Genomic DNA, 21,876 nt, shown 5'->3' with positions numbered 1-21,876 from the left:
TGAGTGCTGGGTATGATGTCATATCCTGTCACTCCGCTTCTTAGGGGCATGTAGCACTGGCTAAGGTTGTTATGAGGCCTCCATAGCGTAACTGGGCTGATTACAAGGGAGATCTCTCCACAACCAACCCACTAAGAATCAGCACACCAGAAAGCCAGGTCTCACTTGGTTATGTGGCAGAGAGGCTCTTGCCCTTGGACTTGCTGCCTTAGGCCAAAACATGTCATTGGAGAGGAAACTTTGCCTGACACCGTTAGCCCAGACTTTGTAACCATGTTCACTGCTCTGACTTAACCTTATGAAGAGCCAAGGTAGTGATAAAGTTGTCGATCTTCTGACAGCGACTTACGTAGTTTTAACACAAATTGTTCATTCTCTGTCTGCTGGTTTGTCAACACTGCGGAATACTGCAAAGCCTATCTTAGTTAGTTAGCTTCCGACAGCCACATAGCCCCGTAAATCAATCATTCCCGCAGCGATGCATCTCAGAGCAAGATTATTCATTTTAACTTGTATATAGAAAACCATTAAAAATATTACTATTAAACTCTGATACTAAGGGACTGAAAACACCCTGGGGATAAGAATGCCAATATTCAGTCGTGTTTTTTTCATTACTGAATTTAGGTTTTTGAAAATGATTCTAGTAATAGGAATTTCTCTCCATTTCATACCATGTAAATGCGGTCAATGAAACAGGCAAACCTTAAAACACTATACATAAAATGAAATTTGCTACTTCCATAAAGAGGTATATATATATATATATATATATATATATATATATATATATATATATTATTTTGTGTTTACTGAATTGCAGAGCATATAATAATTACCTCAAGATAATAAATAAACAAATAAATAAACCTCAGACCTGAACTAAGAAATACAGATTTCTTATAGTTTGTTCATATTAACTGTTTGGTGTGAACTTACTGAAGCAATATATCCATAGCAAGACTCATTTTCATTCGAGTTTACAATAGCACGAATAGTAGGATTCTCACTTGCACCAACTTGAGGGAGCTGTTAGATTCCCATCAAATTGAAAATTTGCAAACCACTCATGACTTTGCTAAATTTGACACAGTTACATTCTATATAGCAGAGATACTCTACCACTCAAGTACTGTCTGATAGGACTAACCTTGTCAAATACAAATGTATGTTCGCTAGTGGTCATGTAGCACTGTGGCTGGAATTGTTTCTGTATTACCGTATTATGTAGTAATATCTTGAAACAGAATCATATCACCTATTATGTATATCCTCCAGTCTAACCAGAATAAATGAATAACAGATGCTCAGGAAATACCACCTGAAGATGATCAGCACTGTACCGGAAGATTGCACAAGGGAGCTCTCATAAAATAAAATAAAAAATTGGGAAATAAACACTGAATAAACATTGAAATAAGCTAGTATTGCTGTGTTAGAATACATGAATCATGCAGATGTGTACTTACTTTGCATACACAAGCCATCGGTGCAGTTCTTAGACTGAAGCACAGGACCATCACAGTCGCGGCCACCATTTCTGGGTGGGGGATTTGTGCAATCTCTTCGGCGCCAGTGTGTGCACTCTGTCCCACAAGTTGACCATTTACTCCATCCTGTCCATTCACCGTCCTCTGTGACAGAAGAACACGTGGCAGAAGTGATTAGGTTAACTGGAACAATTGTTCATCAGCAGAAGACATTACAGGTGATGTAACCTCACATACAGAAAACAGCATTAATTGCTGGGGGGGTGTACAGGAGATCTACCACAGGGCTGTCCATGGACAGCTCCACTAAATGAAGAAACAAAGACATTGAAAAATATATGATTTTACTGCTGTGAAGACAGATGATTTTATTACAGGACAAAACGATCAATTGCCCCAGACCAGTCATTACCTTAGGTAGCTACAGCAGCTGTTCCTTGAGTCACCTTAACATGTGCAGTTGCCTCTATTCAGCACATGTGCAATGATAGTGTGTTACAGAAGCATAATCGTGGGACACAGGCTGCTATAGGCAGGTATGAATGGGCTAGAGGCCAACTGGGGTGCTTGCCCAGAGCCCCATAACTATTTAAGATTGCCCAGACCTCAGCCCTCAAGTTTGTAAATTTAACTACAGAAGACCCAGCACAGACCCAGCACCCTCCTAGACCTAAAAAATACAGTGTTGTTTTTCACCTGGGCACAGTGTGGTGCAGCTTATCTTATGAACATTTTGACCCTCGCAGTTGGCTCCTCCATTTAGTGGAGCCGGATTTGTGCATGTTCTTGTACGTTTCTGGTATCCTTTTCCACAGCGATTACTGCATGCAGACCATTCTGTCCAAGTGGACCAACCACCATTAACTAAAGGCAAGAAGATACAAACAAGTTAAGCTGATAAGCCTTCTATCCAACCCAATCCCTAACCCAACTCTGTCTCAACAATTCCCTAATCATTGCTAAAATAACTGAAGAATAACATTAACTTGTCTTTTTAGTATGCTCATAATACAACAAAAAATCCAAAAAATATTTTAAGAATATGTTCTTTATTTTACCTAGAGCGTTAAAAATATCTGGAATAATGATACCATGGTAGGAACCTGGGTGTATTGTTTTGTCTGTGAATTTTATCAATCATCCTAGAGTTCCCCTAATAGACAAGAGACGAAAGAATTTGTCATTGTATTGTGGTCCTGATCACCACAAAGAGATCCAATAACTACTGCTGGACCGCCTTCCTAATGATTTATGCTTCAAAAATTCTGTTCAATAATATATAGAATATTTGACTACTGAAATGGCTTCAAAATAAGAAGACCGAAAGTTGTGTCTTCAAGGGCCATCCATCAATCAAATGTAATTTAATATACCATCTCTCATTTACTATGTATTCATTTATATCATGTCTGGCACCACTGTTACTTGACTTCAACTTCTATGAGTCTCTGTTAGATGCAGCTTGCATTTTAGTTGATGAGCACTGAGGTTTGCCAAGGCCGAGTTGGTATAAAGTTCTGGTCCCATTCCAGTTGCCACTGGCTTACCATAAACAATAACTGTGGCTGTGGTACTTCTCCTTTTGGCAACAATGTTTTTGGCGACACACGTGTAATTGGCGGTATCTGAAAGTCTTGCTTGTTTGATGATGAGATTGTGATCAATTGTGATGTAAAAATTCCGATCCTCCACCGGGTCTATCACGTCCTCGTTTTTCAACCACTCTACCTGTAGAAACAGGAGTAAATATGAAGCCCTTTTTCTTTAGTTTGCACATTTACAATATGAAATTGGCTCACTGCACACTGTGTGAATTTTATAGCTGAGAAACAACAATGAGCACAGCGCACATAATTGAAGTTCTGACCAAGTCTTGTCTCTGACCGGTAACTGTGAGTGCACTGGTGTGCACAAATCCAGAAATGATTCCTTCAGTCTTGTCAGAAACTATTAATAATGACCCAGTGTCTTGAGATAAATTGATATGGACGGACCACAAATCAAAATCTCTTGCGTATATGCATTACATATTAGTATTTATATATATATATATATGCTACAATAACACACACAACATACTTTATTACATATGGACTACCTATTTTTATATATATTTATATATATATATATTTAACCGGTATTAACATTGTTATTCACATAAAACTTTTTGTGTTTTTTTGTGGGATTTCTGTGGGATTTTGTATAGGTTTATTTTATTTCATAGCTGCAGACAAGTATGGGACAAAAATTCATCAGCTGAAGATTTTCATTAAATGGCCTAACAAAGCCACATTTTTTTTCCAAGTACGCGTCTGCATTCACCTCCTTTCTCCACTGAGAGACGGATGTGTTATGTCTAATTATTCATTGATTGGTATCATGAGATGAATCTACATAATTGGCACATTTGTTCCAATTAACAATGGAAAACCGCCACATGCCACAAAAAACATAAAATAAAAATTGTGTTATGTAAGCACAAGTAAGCAGCAGCAGCATCATAGTGAAGCGGAAAAGCCGGCAGCCAACAGGTCCGCCTGCACCAGACTTGCATTGCCCTAGGACGTCAAGCAATTACTGAGGTGCTATAGGAAAAAAAAAAGTGAATCGGTGCAGAATTTCATTACATAAATAAATGAGTACAGAGTACATTAATCAAACGAGTGATTATATGAATGAGAAAAGCTATTGAGGAGCAATTATCAGATGTAAACTCAGCCACGCCAAGCTAATGTCATCTTGAGGTTGAACAATTTTGGCAGACACCCTGTATTTAGGAACATACACCAGCAGGATTTTTATTAGTAATTACAGAGGATTTTTTTTTCTTAAAACACTAACGCTAATTAATATAGTTCTTTACGCAGCGAAATGGATGGCGCTTGTTACAGTTTCCTGTTGTTTTTATGTTTTTTGTTTGTTTCGACCGATAAAGTTATTGAATGGCAGCCAAAGCTAAGTGATGTGAACACAATAAAAAAAAAGTGAATCGTGTTAGTTTCTATCCAGCGACTTGTTTGTTGTTGTTTAGAAAGGTGCTGAAGGAGGTTTCTTTTTTCTTGCCAAATAAAAATTGAAATAATTTACCCAAGAACAGAAGATCAAAGCAAATATGACACAGTGCAAATAGGTTCACTGGCAGCTTTAAGCTGACGTGGCACTGTGCCCACGTAACTCCATAGCAATGTGTGCTAAATGTACCAGGAAGGTGACTGCAAAGCTATATGAAGACAGATTGTGTTATATAGTGTTTGCAGATAAACACAAGAAGCAGCTTCTGAAAATGTGATCTACATAAACAATGAACTGGAAGCTTTCCATAATCTCAATGGCCGTAACAAACTTTATTATATCTGTCGGCTCCAGGGGGATTGCATCGAAATACCGTGGAGTGTTCACTTTAACCACAGTATCCATTATCGCTTGTTAACAAACGTTTACTCAAGTGGCCATTAACAAGTGATTCATATTCAAGGATCCAATCTCAGTGTTGGTTACCTGTCTTCTCCACGTTTGAAAGTCTTACCTGTTAGCATACCCTGTTGTTTTCTAAGGGTGCCTTTAAGCAAATACTCAATGACTAAAAGAACCTATCAAGGGAATATATGTTCATAACGTTATCATTTTTTTAACCAATAAAATAAAAAATGGGCATTTTAGTTTTACTCTTCCACATCCCTAGTTATGTATCACGTGGTCATGGTTTTGGTGTCACACTATATCCATCGTGATGGAATTTGACATCATGCCTTTATGTAAGGAGGCACTTTCAGTGGAGTTACTGTCTGGTGTAGTGGAATGTCTTGCAACTGAGCGAGTCTGCAGGAACCTATAGCACCTATAGCAATCACATGATTGCTGTGTTTAGTGAATGCAGGGACATATTCCATTCCTTGATATATTAATATTGGGTTTCATTTAGTCCCTAAAGGGAGAGTTGTGTTTCAGATATTTCACTGCACTTTATGCTAGGTTCCTTGAAGATAACAGGCATAAACTATATAAACACTAATAATAATTACAGCTTGCCTGCTGTAATTGTTCCATATACCGCAACATAATAATAATCATATCTGGAAACGTATTTTCCCATTTGGCTCCAGGTTTGAGAGATTCAGTCCTTTTTTTGATCTGGCCTGGAGGTATTGTCAGCCAGGTAGCTTTATCAACTTCCTGACCATATCTGCACACTTCCATCAGCCCAGTTCAAACCCAACCACTCGCTGCATATCTCCTATTCCCGATGCCTGGCTATTGTTTCAAAATAGGCGCTATTTCTCAAAAAAACGGGTGAGCTGGCCCCCCACCACATTGTGTGAACTACAGCTACATAGGGAACAGAGCTGATGTGAGTACTGCCAAGCCGAGTCCAAGAAACTTAGCTCACCTAGGACACTAAGTCCCAAGACAAGCATTACCCTATTACTAAGGACATCAAGTATTAGATAATATCCTTAATCATTTCTCCCCTCTGTACTAGAGCTGTTCTTTGCCTTACTAAAGCATAAGTTCTAATTAGATACGAAGCATACCCTGTTCTCATGAAACAAAGCTAACAGCAGTCATATTAATAAACAATTAGATCGAAGAGTCACCTGATGCTTGTTATTTGGAAGATTTTCCATCTGCCAGCTGCATTTTTGTACTGATAATAATAATAACTACTAGAAGCAGAGAACATTTTGGCCAGCCAATTTTCCCACGGGCTCTCAAAAACAGACAGAATCTTCTCTCACGCTGGATGGATTTCTATAAACAAGGGTGACCACACTTGCCATTTTTTTTCAGGATACATATATTGTAGACATTCATGAAGAGTACATTCGAGATACACCCCCCACCCTGAATTATGGGTGACGTATAGCTGAATAATTAATTCTTCCCTGTGGGTTTTTACATCCCACATACTGTGGGACAGCACTTTACATGTGCTTTACATCCATAGACACGGAAGTGCTATGTTCTCGGAGCCAAAGTATAGAAACAAATTAATTATGTTATTCTATAATTCCTTATTTTTAAAAAAAATATTTAACATTTGTTTTTTTCTTACATATATTTAATAGATTGTAACATCATGAGCTTCAAATCATCATGTTGTATTTACTTTTTTATAAAATTATATTTATTTAGTTTTATCTTACTGGCCTTGGAAAATACACCACATACGAATCAGATTTAGATATTCATTAGTCTTGTGGCCTTTGTGTTGTTAACGGTATATTGAAAGGAATTTGCAAGGAAGAACTATTAAGCCTCTCTCTCTCTCTCAAATCTACATGTTTGGTCTTTATGTGACATAAAGAACGAGAGAGAAAGGGGAGAATGGTTCTTTTGAAAGTCAAATTTGGATGCATTTTTTAGCTTGCCAAGTGTTAATTGGTGACTGCTCTAAGCCATGGTACAAATGCAATGCAGAGTCAATTAGTTGGCAATCATGAGCCTTTGCTTCTTGACAAAGTGCACTAATATATTATAAAGTATTAAAGGAACGGCCATTATCACCTTACACAAAAGTCTTTACATCTTCATCTATCCTTGAAATGCACTCAGCACCAGCCACCTGTGCTATGCCCACGGAGTAATCATAGGCTAGCTGGCTAATTACCAGCCAAAAAGAAAACCCTCTGCCTTTTGTTATTCCATTACAATCAAAAGGGAAATAGACATAATCGGTTTGCAGGCATTCTTCGTTATATCTAATGAGGATATACCAGTTTTAAATTGGATTTTATTTATTTGATTCTTGCTTCTTTATTTGCTTCTTTTAGAAAACCAAAAAAAAAACCTCCCAAACAACAAAACAATTAAAATATCTGTGAGTTGATCAAAACAGGATTTAAAAAAATGTGATTGATTTGGTTTGTAATTAATATAATGTTCTAGCATCCCAATCAGAGCGTAGCTGCTTATCACCATGCCACAGAATTATCATACTTAATTATCTGAGAATGTTGCTTATTCTGTGGACTCATATCTCCAGAACGGCAGTCTGTGATCCTACACAAACATATTTGTTCTGATCAATGACTGTAGCAGTAGGGGTGCATCTAAAAATGATAGTGGGCACTGAACATCCTGCGTGTAGGAAAGAGTAAGACTGGAATAATAATTTGCATCATGTGCAGTACAAATCATTTATCATTCACACTTAAAGAAGAAAGACTTCCTTAAGGTTCTGTGAATATTTCCACAAAATGTATCTCATATCTCGACAGGTAAATATTAGTATTGTATTATAGTGATAATTTAAAAAAATATATTATATTATAAATTAATTAATATTATAAAGTATAATAAAAATTCAAATATGAATAAGGCAGATGCAGAAATACATTGACCATTTGCTGGGTCCTCGTAAGATTGGTAGCTTTTTGGGAAAAAATATTAGGCGCAATATTATTTCAAATTGGGATTTTATTGTCCATGCACAAATTTATTTACCAGCCTGAAGGGAAAATATTGTGTTTTATATTGTCAAATATGGTACCTCTATAAAAGAGAAATGGCCTGTCTTTTATTTAAAGGAAAAACTCTATGAGCAGTATACTGTAGTTTACATTTATTAATTGTTTCAGCAGAAACGATGTCAGTTTGCTGATTTCTGTACATAAAATTATACCTCAATACTTCATTGGGTATAACTGGTGAACAGGCTGTACTAAGCAAAGAAATAGATAAGATCAGACTACATAAGGGATTAACATTACAGCTGTCGCGAGGATGACTTGCTGCATAAAAAGTATTAGGGATCATCAAAGAACATTAAGCATAAAAAAATCTCCCTACATATCTGTAAGCCTCTGGTGGGTGTTTTTTTTCCTACAATTTCCATCTAATCCAGGCTCTTAGATAAGCATTTAGCCTATTTTTAAAAAGAGCAAGCATCACAAGCAAAAAGAAAAATAATTAATCTTGCAACTGGAATTGCAGCAGTTATGGAAATGTACAAATCGCTTTCACACAGCAAGTGATCAGGACTGTGTTTTGCGTAGAGATCAAGTTTGCTGCCAACTGGTAAAAAGTGGAGCAATCTCAATAGCAACCATTGAAACGCTTCTGCTCTGGTGCTCGTACACTGCACCACTATTGCTCAATTAGCGGATGGCAGCAGGAGTTTTTCAATATGGTGAAAGCCTCTTTGAAAGTAGAGGCATTGCCTCTTAAACCAGGCTTTACTGCTATCATATGACCACATTCTCCATAGCTGTTATTTGTTTAACCCAGAAGCTCAATTGGTGTGTATCCTTTGTGCCTAATAGCAAGTCCATGCCATGATCATTTGCAAGCCAGAATGTCGACCTTGATTGTACTATACAGACATTCCTGGGGTTTGTCTAGGAGCCTATGGGTGAATCACTATTTCTCCAGATCTTTGGGGCTTTCTTCAGGAAGGGGAGTGGCCATCTGATGCCCACTTTCCCTCCCACTTTCCTACTAACTTAAGGCTATCTGGGTATAGCCCCGCCTTCATGCACAGCTAGCACCACCCACACATGAAGCCACTGGTACAGAAGAAAGAGGCGCCCCAGGTGGCCTACCATTGTAAGTGCCAAAGGTATGGTTATAAGTGTCCGGTCAATTGCTCAAAACATATAGTAACCCAGTAAACTGACTCCACTTTTTTGAAAGTAAATGTATCGATTAATAGCAATCACATTAACAAAACAAAAATCGTTCTAAAATAATACCATCTCAAGCTTGCACTTAACTGTAACTACATTGACAGAAATATACATCCTAGCAAATCAAAATTCACTGCATCATTACCCATCAATCAGGCAAAGTGTGTCTGCCGTAGCACTCACCTCAGCTCCGGGGATTCCTTCAGGTGGACGACACTGTAAGAGAACTTCTTGTTCCAACAGCACTTCCTTCCCAAGAGGCTCCTGCTCAAAAGTTTTCCTCAAATCTAGAAGAAATACAAGTAGATGGTTTAATTCTTTCCTACGATTATAGTTCCTATTTTAGATACTTTTTTTTTAGATAATCTGCATTATTTATCTGGTACCAGGAAGCTCGCTGAACATCGACATTGAGACAGGGGCATAAGTAAGATCAGATTCACTTTTACTAGTGAAGTCAGCATGCCAAAGCTAGACAGTATGAACTTAGAAAGAAAGAAGGACAATGAGACATGCATGTCGCTTTCCTAAAAATATATGCAGCGTTTTAATTACTTTTTAGTACTTTTCTGACTTTCACTTCTTTATTTAATCAGAAGAAGAGGCTTTAAGGTCCCCAAATCTTATGTAACTTTTATACACTTTTATAACTTTTATGTAACTTTTAATGTAATAAGACAGATGCGTTCTGGGCAGAATTAGAAAGGAGGAAAACTATGAATAACTTAAGTGGTCAGAAAATGAGAAGAACGTAAGTACAGGACATAGGACAACTTTTTTTATTTCCAAACTGCGAGTTTTTGTGGGTTTTTTTTTAATCCATCCTACTGGTAATGCCAGGAACAGAGAGAAATAGATTAATAATGCGATAATGTGACCTGTAAAATGTTTTTTTATACATAATTGGCAACAGAATTCTTAACCAAAATTTAGTTAATTTCTCTATTTTGATGCAATGATGAGAAACTGATTTTTTCAGACAGTAATAGCTTTATTCACACCTGGTAAGTGGTTATTTTACCTAAACTGTTAAGATTAGGTGCCAGCATGATCATTATCTGGTGCTGTGATAATAATAGATAATTCTGTATCAAACTCTCTGCAATAAGGACAGCGGAGCAGAGGGAGAGGCTGGCTGAGATGCTGCTCTGGGTCAGGCATAGGTAGCATTCAAGGTAACTACGCCACTGCACTAAATACCATATATTATTGCGTGCTTCCATTTTAATATAACTATTCATAACATTACAAGTAAAAAAAAATAAAAAAATCACACAATATTAATTGTGTTTATAAAAAGCCATATTATTAAATCATTAAGGTCTATCTCGACATGTTTTTTGACTATGCTGAAGGACACATTGAGAGTATAATATATATATATATATATATATATATATATATATATATATATAAGTCCAAAAATAGTTACCGGCACTCCAGGGACTTTTCAAATAATGACACAAACAACTTCGGTTTTCAAGTCAACGTTTCAGTCTTGTTTATTACAGACTTTCATCAGGACATCTGATGAAAGTCTGTAATAAACAAGACTGAAACGTTGACTTGAAAACCGAAGTTGTTTGTGTGGTTATTTGGAAAGTCCCTGGAGTGCCGGTAACTATTTTTGGACTTTATATTATTTACTGCTACAGCTATTTGGCACCGGGCATAAACTTGGCATTTGGAGTGCAATTGTTAATTTTGGACTTTATATATATATATATATATATATATATATATATATATATATATATATATATATATATATATATATATATATATATATATACAAATACTGAAATATGATATAAATGTTACTTTTGTTTGTTTTCCTTCAATGAAGGAAACAAGCTGGAGGTCACGTATACCCAATCAACCTCGCTTTTAACAATGCAAAAAAAAAGAAAGGAAAAACGGTTGTGTTATAAGGTCCCTCAAAGCAGAAAGCTTGTAGTATGCGGGAGAGCTGAACATTTTGAAGGTTACATAGCATTTCACAGCAGAACAATTCAGTCTGTCTAGTCTGCCCATTTTTCCTGATGTAAAGAGTCAGGCGTTACTCAGTCCTTGGTCTTGTCTTAGATTCAGGATAGCTTGTATATGTAAATATATTTGCTGTATTAGCCTCTACCACTTGCATGCTTTAATTATTTCTGCTCATTTATGTTTTATATGATTATAATTAGATTTACGGTACATAGCTGCAACCAAGTTAACATGTATTTTGTATATGCCTGAACAAAAGGGGCACCATATTTCTAAGGAAAGCAAAAAAAAAACAAGTATTTTTAGAGGGGGGTATTTGTTAGAACACATTGGGGCATATGATGCATGAAAAAATGATTAATTGTGGATACTTGTTCAAAATACCCCGCTATTAATAGAATAGACCTTGGAAGCTCTGGAATATATACTCAGATGCTCCAGACAATTTAAATGGCATGTCTAGAACACTGAATAATTTGCAGTTCACAATGGCTGGATTTGGTGTTGAAATGAATAGAATCATTTCTGGAACCACTAAACAAAGGATACGTTTTAACCATTATTGACACATTTTATACAATTTATATCATAGGATTTTTGTTATGTCAAAAGGTTACCTCCATTTTTATGAAAACTATATTTCACAGGGAATATGCTATAGTTCACCACTTCGCTCACATGGGTTTGTGGCTGGTACTCCACTAGATAACTGCCAGTTGCCAAAACGCAATAAAGGTGATTACAACAGTAACATATAAAGAGGTAAAGCTGCAAACTGGGGAAAGAGACGTTCTACCAGTTCCTCATCGACTGCTGTTGTAGATAAAAGGAACAGTCTTCCATCAGAAGTGGTAGAGGGTTATGCAATGAAGGAGTTTAAACATGAGCAGGACAGGCATAGGGCTATCCTGACTCTAAAACTGAGACCAAAGACTGATTTGTATTTATTTATTTTTTTATTATGTACAGTATATATCCTTAATGAGGATGTACATTAAAATACTGTATACTGTATGACAGCATTCATTCATTCATTCATTCATTTTTTGTTTTATAACTGCTGTATACTCAATATATGTTATAGAAAATCACATTTTTGCTAGTACATAACCATAAGGATGCCTCCCATCCCAAGCAGCTACCACACTCAGAACCTCCAAGTTCCCAGGTATAACAAAAATACAATATCATTTTTAATGTATGTGGTAACGTCTATGCATAAGGATCCAATGCATGCTTGTTTGTCCACGTTTATACATATGGAAGGACCTCAAAAAGTATGTTATCAATGTCTGTCCAACAAACTGTGAGGCTAGGTTTCGTGTGGTGGATTTGGGTGGCACTGTGACAGGGACTGAGAGAAGTTGCCATCTGTTGGGGAGGCAGACCTGTGCACCTCTTCTGGCACAGATATCCGCCGGTTCCTTCACCGAATCCCTGCACAGTACAGGGAGCCACTCTACGATGTCATTCATATGCTAGCGTTATGCATGGGGCAGTCACTAGTCCAACTGACTGGATGAGGAACACATCTACTCATCAGCACCACTGAACCAAGACTCTGAAGCCCCATCTGCACAGTAACTGTAATGGCTAAGGTTCGTTACGGGTTACAGGGTGGTTTTGGGGTGAGAGCAATTTAAGATTTTTTTTGGGGGGGGGTGTAGTTGCTACCTTCATCCATCACTTATCGTTATTACTTTCTTTTTAATGTTGTGATTTCCCCCCCCGGGTTACATTTCTGAAAATAATAAATCAAGAACGTAATTGTTCCTTGCTCTAGGACCATCCAGTAACCGGCAGCATTTTATATAATAAATATTACCCTTTTAAAACAAAATGATCTGCAGTACTGTGAAATATACCGCGACAGGGGACGAAAAACGTACAGTAACTTTAACAGTTACAAAATCCTTTGATTTGCACAGAATGCCTCACTCTTCGAATATACGTCCCAGTAGTAAGTAATTATTAAACAGTATTTAAATAATGGTGACACATTCTCTGTAGGGGGTTAAAAATGTCTGGAGAGGTATTTCATGGCATGCGGCTGACCTTCTATTAAATAAATATAAGCATCTTCTACATCAGACACATTTTTCACACATTCAAATTACTCCTTGGCTAATTCTATTACATGCTCAATGAACAGAGATGTTCAATACATTTTTTCTCCTTTAATAGACTAGAGTCCTAGAGTACCAGCTCTCTGGAGGGGGAATTTTTTTTTCTTTTAATCCTGCACAACAATAGATGGAGATCAGTAAAGGAGAGATAAAAACAAGTTTTGAAAAGGTATAATAAAACGTGCTAATTATGTCATCATGCCAACATATAAGAAAGCCACAGATTTTTTCCTTACTATACAGGAAATTGTTGAGAATTAAATGATTCATTTTTTAAGAATAAATTATGCCATATTTTTTATAATTTTATGTTCTTATTAAAAATGAAGAATTGTTTGCAAGGCGTACTAAAAACCTATTTCTTGCAAGCTGCGGGCGCTACAAGAAAATCGATTTGATCTTCAGTCGGTTACTTGCAGTCTTGCTAATGAGCAAAAGTGACATTTTTATGCTGAGATTTATGTAATGTAGGGTAAACTAACGCATTTATAAATGTTAAGAGGGGATGCGTCGTATTTTAATTACAAGAGCACACTAAAATACTATTGGGCCACTGAGCAAGTGATGGTTATGATATGGCCATAAAATTTATATGGTTGACCAGGAAAGAAAATACGCTATAAAAACGGCATGTTTTTAGCGTTTTTTGAGAATAACTATTTTCATGCAAAAAAAGTAAAATTTTCTCACAAAATTAAGTAATTACCTAATAAAAACATTCTAGTTTTGTTCCATAATGTCCTTTTGCCTATATCAATGCTGTGTACAAAATATTTATATATTTTCATTTCGGCAGCCAAAGAAAGGTTTCATCATGGAATAAATAAGGGGGGGGGGACACAACGTATTTTATTTTATAAGTACACAAGTTTTACGTCAGAGATACTTCTGTTTGTCTACTAAATCCCTTCAAGCCTTTGGACGCCTACGAGCATTTATCGAAAGGTACAGTGTATTGCAGATACCAATGCAAGTGGACAATAGGTATGCAAATGAGTGCATTAAGTATTCATTAAAAATAAAGAAGGCTAAAAAATTATGTTTTCGTAAGCTCCCACGAGAGGAGATATGTCGACCAGACTAAAATAGGCATAGTATTGCTTTGTAAAGTCCAAAGCAAAAATGATAACTTTATGTGCGAAAAAATTTAGGTCTGATTAGAAGTGGAAAAAACAAACCTGAAACACATTATTAAGAATTAGTACTCCGTATAAACCACCACATGGGTTCAAGGCACAATTAAATCAGCAAAATTCCCTTGCACCGTTAAACAAATTATTAAAATACAGTAAACATATAAAAGGTAATTAACCCTCAAGGCAGGTCTTGGCTCCTGACGTTCACTGTATCAACGCTGCATTCATTTCACCGGGTAGCTGCATGCATTAATAATCCTTAGAAACCTTTTCTTGAACTTTTTAGTAAGATGACCATCTGTTAAGCTTTTTAGATAAATAAGAGAGGGTCTCTATAAGACAGTGGTTTATAATGCTTTAAAGCCTTGTTAAATCCCTGTGCATTGACACAATTTTATTATTTTGTGTGTGTGTTTTACTTCTCTATGAAAAAACTACCTTTAGCTTTAGGGCTAAATTTTATGGGGTACAGGAAAAGAAATATACCACACAGGACACTGTGAAAGCTTTGAAGACAACATTATTGTTTTTCTTGGCCCTAACAATATTGTTACCTGGTCATGGTTTAACTTGAAAATTTCTCTTGCAATAAATTCACTGGCATTTGCTAAGATAAATATTTTAAAAAATCCTTTATATGGAATCATAAGATTAAAAAAAACATGCCCAGAATACACTGTTGTAACGAGATCACAGAATCACTCGTTTTAGAGGAGAACTCTATAAACTGCTTTATTGGTTCTAAAAGTTTTTTTAAAAAAAACAAACCTAAATTAAGATCAATAGACTGTTTTTAGATCCTCCATTGACCACAAGGACTAGACAAATCTTATGTTCTCTATGTATCATGTCATGAAGATCAAACATATTACATCCAGACAAAATGATAATCAATGTAGCGTATGAAACACTCTTTAGTATTCTAAGCCTTGCCAATAGTGTACGTGGTCTATGCAGCCTGGCAGCCATGGCACCTAATAGTTTACTTCTCTGATATGTGATGCCTCTGTAACTGTGATGTTGTGTGCTGAGGGAGAATACAACATAGATTAAAGTGGATTTGTGCCACAGATGTAAAGAGCTCCATGGAAATCACTGTCCTACCTGTGTAAAATCAGCATGCAGAGCTTCAAAATATTATCACATGTTGTAATATGCTAATACAAGTCATTTTATAAAGGTTACACACAATCGAAACTACGGTATTAGTGAAAGGATGTCAGGTTTGATAAGATCAGGAAACACTCACATGCTATTCGGACATATGCCTTTCTGCTCTTGGTTGTGCCCGCAGAGCTCCAAGCAACACACTGGCACCAGTAATCTTCAAGTCCAAACAGTTCCTCCACTTGTTGCCTTGATATTTCGATACTAACTTCTCGTACAATGAGACCTGAAGACACATGGAAAGAATGTGATCAATTCACAATATACTATACATCCCCTTACTTTACATTTTTACCAGCACTAAAGGTTCCTCCTGGATTTAACTAATCTTTCCCAGGTGTCCAAAAAAAGACTGCAATAATAATGCCTACTTTATTAAAAATGTATTCCTATACTTTTCAGTAGCCTGTATCGCAACCTTGATTTAAAAAAAAAAAAGGAAAATACATTTTGTGGCTGGATAATGTCAACGACTTTAACTGTATATTAATTATTAATTAACATCAAAGACACAAGATATGGTGAGATTATTCAAACTGTTAACCTAAACTGTTAACCTTAACTGCTAAACTAATAACCAAACCATAAAAAAGGTCTTGATGTGTTAAATAACATCGGTTTGTAGGCCTCAGAATGGCCTACAGAAATCTTTATTTTTGTCTGTTTCTTAGTTGGACCTTACGATGTTATCAAATGAAATGTAAACTTTCGAGTGGTTCTATGATCATTTTATACAACGTATTCTGGGCATTTGTTTTTTCAAACACCCTCAAACGCGTGAAAAAGTTATATCAACAAGTGATGAAAAGCCCACTTCTAGTTTTGTGATTTCCTGTTGTGTATTCTAAGGCTAAAGGCATGTAAGTTCCACCCGCATTATGAATGTTCCTGATTGTAAAGAACTAAAAACTCAAAAGCCTAGCAAGCTCTTTGATTCCCTTTTAGCCTCATAGAGCGTCCATTCAGAAAGTAGACTATTAATTGCTGTTTGCTCACAGCTGTATACCCCTATTTACGTGGTATACTGTTTATATCTAAAGTGTGGTTCCAAACACAACAATCCATCAGAGCATGTAATATCGCCAAGATGTCTGGCGGGAACACTTTTAATGAGATGAATCCAGCTATCCCCTCCTTGTGTAATTACCCGTCACAGTTTATTTCCAAATAACGAGCTACATCTGCATTAATAATATCATGACTAATTATGGAAATTATTAAAAAAGGCAAGATTTCAAATGATAATGTAAAAAGGCATTAAATATGAAAGATGTCCATTAAAGCGTCCAATGGATCTCCTAAGAAGGACTCCAGCTCGATTGTTGTCTTCTGTGAGGACGCACGATGCAGAAAAGTAGAAATATAAATTCTAACAGCATGTGTGTTTAACCTGCCAACCTCTCTAACAGCAAGCAAGAGAAGTGAGCGTTTCCAGCATGCTATGGGAATGTTTTAATAATGAGGGTAACAAGCAAGTTCAAAGCAGTTTGGTGGCCTGGGAGTTGAGGTACTTAAATATCAGAGTTACATTAGTAGCAGTAGAATGCGCAGTCACCTTGCATCAGAGATTTCGATTACAGCAACAAACTCAAAAAATGTGACTATTAAATGCCTAGAGCAATGAATTGTAACTCTTCAAGTGCCAGACGGATTCTTACTACAATATAAATCAAGATAGTGAGTGAGGAAATGTAACTTTGCAATATGCCCCATCATCACCTGCCAATCACTCCAGCATCTCCTGGTCCTCAGTAGACCCTCCCAGCTAAATCGTAGGAAATTATATATATATAAAAAAAAGAGAAATCCAAAAAGAATTTGGGGAAATTCAGACAAAAAGAGGTTTAACCTTGATAACATATTCAATGTCAGAAAATGAATTTCCAAGGTTAAACACAACATTTCTGAATACTTGAAAAGGTACCTTTCTTGGTTGAATAGACTGCTCTGTTATTCTAGAGCTAAAACAAGGTTGAGATGTAGCAAAAGAAAAATTTAAATGTATGTTGATGTTTTCAAGGGCATTAAAAGCTGTGTGTTTTTGCTATTTAGTGAAGAACGGCTTTCTTTTGTTGGAAAAACCTAGCACCTAAGGAACTCATTTCTGATTTTCGCTCTTATGGATAAAATAAGTTATGCAGATTGTGATGCTTTAACGTGAATTATGGTTTTTTTCCACATTTCTTTTATTTCTAATGCCACGTCCATGCATTTAGCATTTTGTGAAAATTCAGAGAAATTTGTTTCGTAAGCATACCAGTATCTATATGAAAAATGTTGAACTCAGATGCTGAATAATAATAGTACGGTAATACCACAGAGTCAATTAATATTATCTGATGCACATTTTACAAAGCAATATGGCTCAGTACAATAGAATCAATTACATTCTACTAGAAGCAAGGTTATTTGCTTTACAAATCTTTCTTTTTCCCAGTTACCTCCTATCCCGTACTGTTTTACATGTGAGTTAGTTCTTATAATATGGATGTTTTCTGTATGAAATAAAATGTAACTCTCTGCATGGTAAAAAACAATATGCCTGCTTTATGTCTCAAACTGTAGCAATCAAAATGCTAAATAACTGGAGTATCATTGTTGCCTTTCACACAATTACAGGAACATAGAATCAGATAAGAACCATCCATTTACTTATATAACCATTCATTCTGCCCATATGTTTCTCAAACCTTATTCAGTTCTGGGTCTTGTCTTATTTTCACGATAGTCCGATGTATATCCCATGCATATTCAAGGGTTCTTTTCACTAGTCTTACCTCTCAACATTTCATGGTTAAAGATGGGCTAGTCGAGACCCAGCACTTATCTTACCACCTTGCAACACATTCAAGGTCAACGCCAAGGCATTAGATCATGTCCAGCATACAGCTTCAATGTGTTGAGAGAAGGCCATGTAGAAGCTGTGACTTAGGTCTGTTCTGCAAACCTGTGCCTCTGATCTCCCTAACTGGTCCATGATGTGCACTGCTCACAAAAAAGGGACAGTGAGGCATTGATGCAATCTCTCTCAATTACCAATACTTCCAGTGGAGTTCATTGAGCAGGTCTAGTAGAGAGCATTCATCAAAGATCATTCACAACAAGGTGAATAAATGATGGTCTGTAAAGTGTGCAAAGCCCCCCCAACAACTAATGATGAAGCAGATGGGAAAAAGGCACATAAATACCCTCACGCGTTTCACATCCTGTGTGTTCTCATAGGTTATTATTAATTACATGGAAAAGAAAAAATGTCGGTGCGCTAAGCTAGTCTCAGGCTCAAATAATACAAATGTATAATATGAGGCCTACCAAACAGTGTGAGCATGCTGCAAATACAGTGTGTTGGCTGTACAATGTATACAAAAAACAAAATACTGTCTGCGCTTCTCACCCTAATAAAGTTGGCAACAAATATATAAACATAATATAAATGAGAGGTTTTGGTTATATGAATTGGCCAAAGCATAATTAAGCTCACCCGCCACGTCAAGGCACACTCTCAATAGGGTGAGAACCTACTCTCACCTCCTACATAGTGGGCACAAAAAGCAGTTTATACTGCTACCAAAACCAAATTAATGTGTTGGGGGAGGTGCAATTAAACCTCCTCCCATTTAACCCCTGGACAGCAAGCTGCAACCAAACTAATGGTTTTGGTAGCAGTATAAACTGCTTTTTGTGCCCACTATGTAGGAGGTGAGAGTAGGTTCTCACCCTATTGAGAGTGTGCCTTGACGTGGCGGGTGAGCTTAATTATGCTTTGGCCAATTCATATAACCAAAACCTCTCATTTATATTATGTTTATATATTTGTTGCCAACTTTATTAGGGTGAGAAGCGCAGACAGTATTTTGTTTTTTGTATTATTAATTACATGACTAGGCTTTAGAAAAAAACTTTTGATGCTTACAAAATATTTCTTTCATATGATAACATGTATTTCAGAAACAAGAGATTTCCACCAATTTGGCGCCTACTCTCATCTTGTGTCCCCAATTTAAAACGCTCAAATTAAACTGCATTTCACACGTTTTGACAGGCATGATTTTCATAGAAAGAAAGAGAAGAAAAAAACAACAAAAGGTTGGGATCCAAAATAATAGGCTTGGTAATAGCTGCCAGAGGTTCTAGCTTTTGCATTAAGACTGCGGTACAAGGCTCACAAGGAAAATCTGTGCACTTTTTATTTCTGGTTCAGAGGATTTACATGCTTTCTCTAATGATCTGGGCTGTCAGCACTCAGTAATGCTTCCCAGTCTTCAGATTACTACTCATGCAAAATTGAAGCACTTTTGAGGCAGTTAGAAGCTGTGGAAGAATCACAATGTGTAGGCAAAAGGTGTAATGGTTCTTCCGTGCTTGGTAGATGAGGCTTGGTAATCATGGGAGAAAAATACTCCACCGCACTGTACAGGATACAGAACTATGTGATAATAGATTGAGATAGCTATTGGCTGTTTGCTTAAGAACATACCCTTGGGTTCAATATTTGATTACATTAATTTCTTTTTGGTTTTTTTATCACTGTCAGATCATAATTCCACGTGTCCCACATTGAGCATGGTAAAGACACACTGGAGTCTGCAATGTGAATGGTTAGTCGGGAAGTTTTTCCCCCCAAAATGGCTCTAGTTTGATTCGGTCCTTGAGGTACACGTCCATGAAATAAAAAAAGAATAAGACTCTTCTTGTACATTTATTTGGCATTTAGGAACTGTATTCTGCCACAGACCTGGAATCTTGGCACAAACAAAAATTGTTTTTGAGAGCTCTTCTGTCCAAGATGCTGTCAAGTGAAATATAGTTTTGACAAGGACATCATGTGTGCTGCCAAAATGCATATAAAAAGTCACCGCCTGTCGGGCAATGTATGTTGAGCTTTTTTTTTTTACCCTAGTTGAATAACTGATTGTTTTATGAAATCTATGATTACGCCAATTCATTTTAGAATGTTTTAATTGTCTAAATACAGTTATGAAGAGAGGCTCATCCGTCATCTGTCCTGACTAATATACCCAGGCTTCCAGACAACATACATTTTTCCATATTCTCTCTTCTACCATCTGCTTGTTCTTCTTCTTTCGGTTCAGATGACCAGGTGATACCCACAAGAGTACTGCATGTCATTTAATCATATAAATGTCTTATATGTATGCACGACAAACCCTTAACGTGTCAGAAGCAGTGCAGGCCAGACTAACAAAGGGATAACAATAATTTAACAATAATAACAGATCATTTATCGTTGGATATTTTAAGACATTTTTGGAATGGGGTCTGCTAAATTACCAAAATCTTAGCAAAACAGTGCTAACTATGGATTTTAACTCCATATTATAATAGATCATGCAAAGTTCTATTAGTGGAACATTGAACAAAGATTATATTATTATATTATAAAAACAAATTATACTATAATTATACTATACAACATTAACTCCCTTGTCATACATTTGATTTCAGTTTAAAATGATGCATATTTCTCGTGTTTGAATATCAACTTTATAATGGGTAATATAAATAGATATACAACAATAAAGTGATCAAAAAACATTTACTATGATTGCTTAAACGTTCTTTTCCTTGCATGTTTCTTTTTTTTATCCATTCTTCATTACAACAAATGCTAGTATAAAAGTATTTTATGGTTGTGCATACTAATCAGTAACATTACCATGGTACCACAAAAGCATTTTCTACTTGCAATGTAAAAAACATGCCCCTTGAATAGATCGCTTAACTTTCATATCAAGGGACACAAAAGTAGATGCACATAGACATTGTTTTTTTTAATCCTTACTAAAATGGCTCACGTGAGAGGAGAATATATGAATGGCATCTATACGCATAGGAATGCAAGAACGTTGGAGTGAGTTTATCATCTAAACAGGGTATACACATTGACTAGAGGATGACATCCAATAATCAGATCGCAATAGTAAAACTCCAACTTATTGAAACTATACGTACTTAAAATGAAATGTTAGTGTGTGACAATGCCACATTATGGCTATAATTAATAGCGAGAAACAAAAAAAATAGGTTCTACTTTTGTTTGATCTATACATTCCCTTCTACTTCTACAACATTGATTGTCTTGGGTGCTCTTTTCAAACTATATACCATATTTAAGGAAACACTTATGTGGAAATATCAACTTTAAACGTAAGAAAAAAACGGAAAGCATTGAAAAAAGTAATATGTAAGGAAAAGCAATTTATATTGTGCGTTAATAGAATCATCTCCCTTTCTTCCTTATTTTTCTTTGACCTAACTTTCATTTGAGGTTACAGTCAATGGAATGGCCAGGATTCTTTCACTTGACCTTTGTGAATGTCAT

At 36.2% G+C, this 21,876-nt stretch overlaps 1 protein-coding gene across 1 annotated transcript in view; it reads right to left on the bottom strand.

Annotated features, from left to right (window-relative positions):
- LOC149284090 (netrin receptor UNC5C-like) overlaps positions 1-21,876 on the bottom strand; it is a 165,974-nt gene that overhangs the window by 30,195 nt on the left and 113,903 nt on the right. Inside the window, exons 3-7 of the mRNA XM_089497134.1 lie at positions 15,616-15,759; positions 9,299-9,402; positions 3,038-3,218; positions 2,187-2,354; positions 1,470-1,634 (exon numbers count right to left, since the gene is read on the bottom strand). Of these exons, the coding sequence (XP_089353260.1) occupies positions 1,470-1,634; positions 2,187-2,354; positions 3,038-3,218; positions 9,299-9,402; positions 15,616-15,759 (762 nt within the window). The remainder of the gene's footprint in view (positions 1-1,469; positions 1,635-2,186; positions 2,355-3,037; positions 3,219-9,298; positions 9,403-15,615; positions 15,760-21,876) is intronic.

Source organism: Sceloporus occidentalis, unplaced genomic scaffold (genome assembly GCF_023333645.1).
Source record: "Sceloporus occidentalis isolate IW3139 unplaced genomic scaffold, rSceOcc1.0.p SCAF_99, whole genome shotgun sequence".
In the NCBI taxonomy this organism is placed as follows: domain Eukaryota; kingdom Metazoa; phylum Chordata; class Lepidosauria; order Squamata; family Phrynosomatidae; genus Sceloporus; species Sceloporus occidentalis.
The sequence above is the reverse complement of the archived record's forward strand: the minus strand, read 5'-3'. Positions and strand labels throughout refer to the sequence as shown.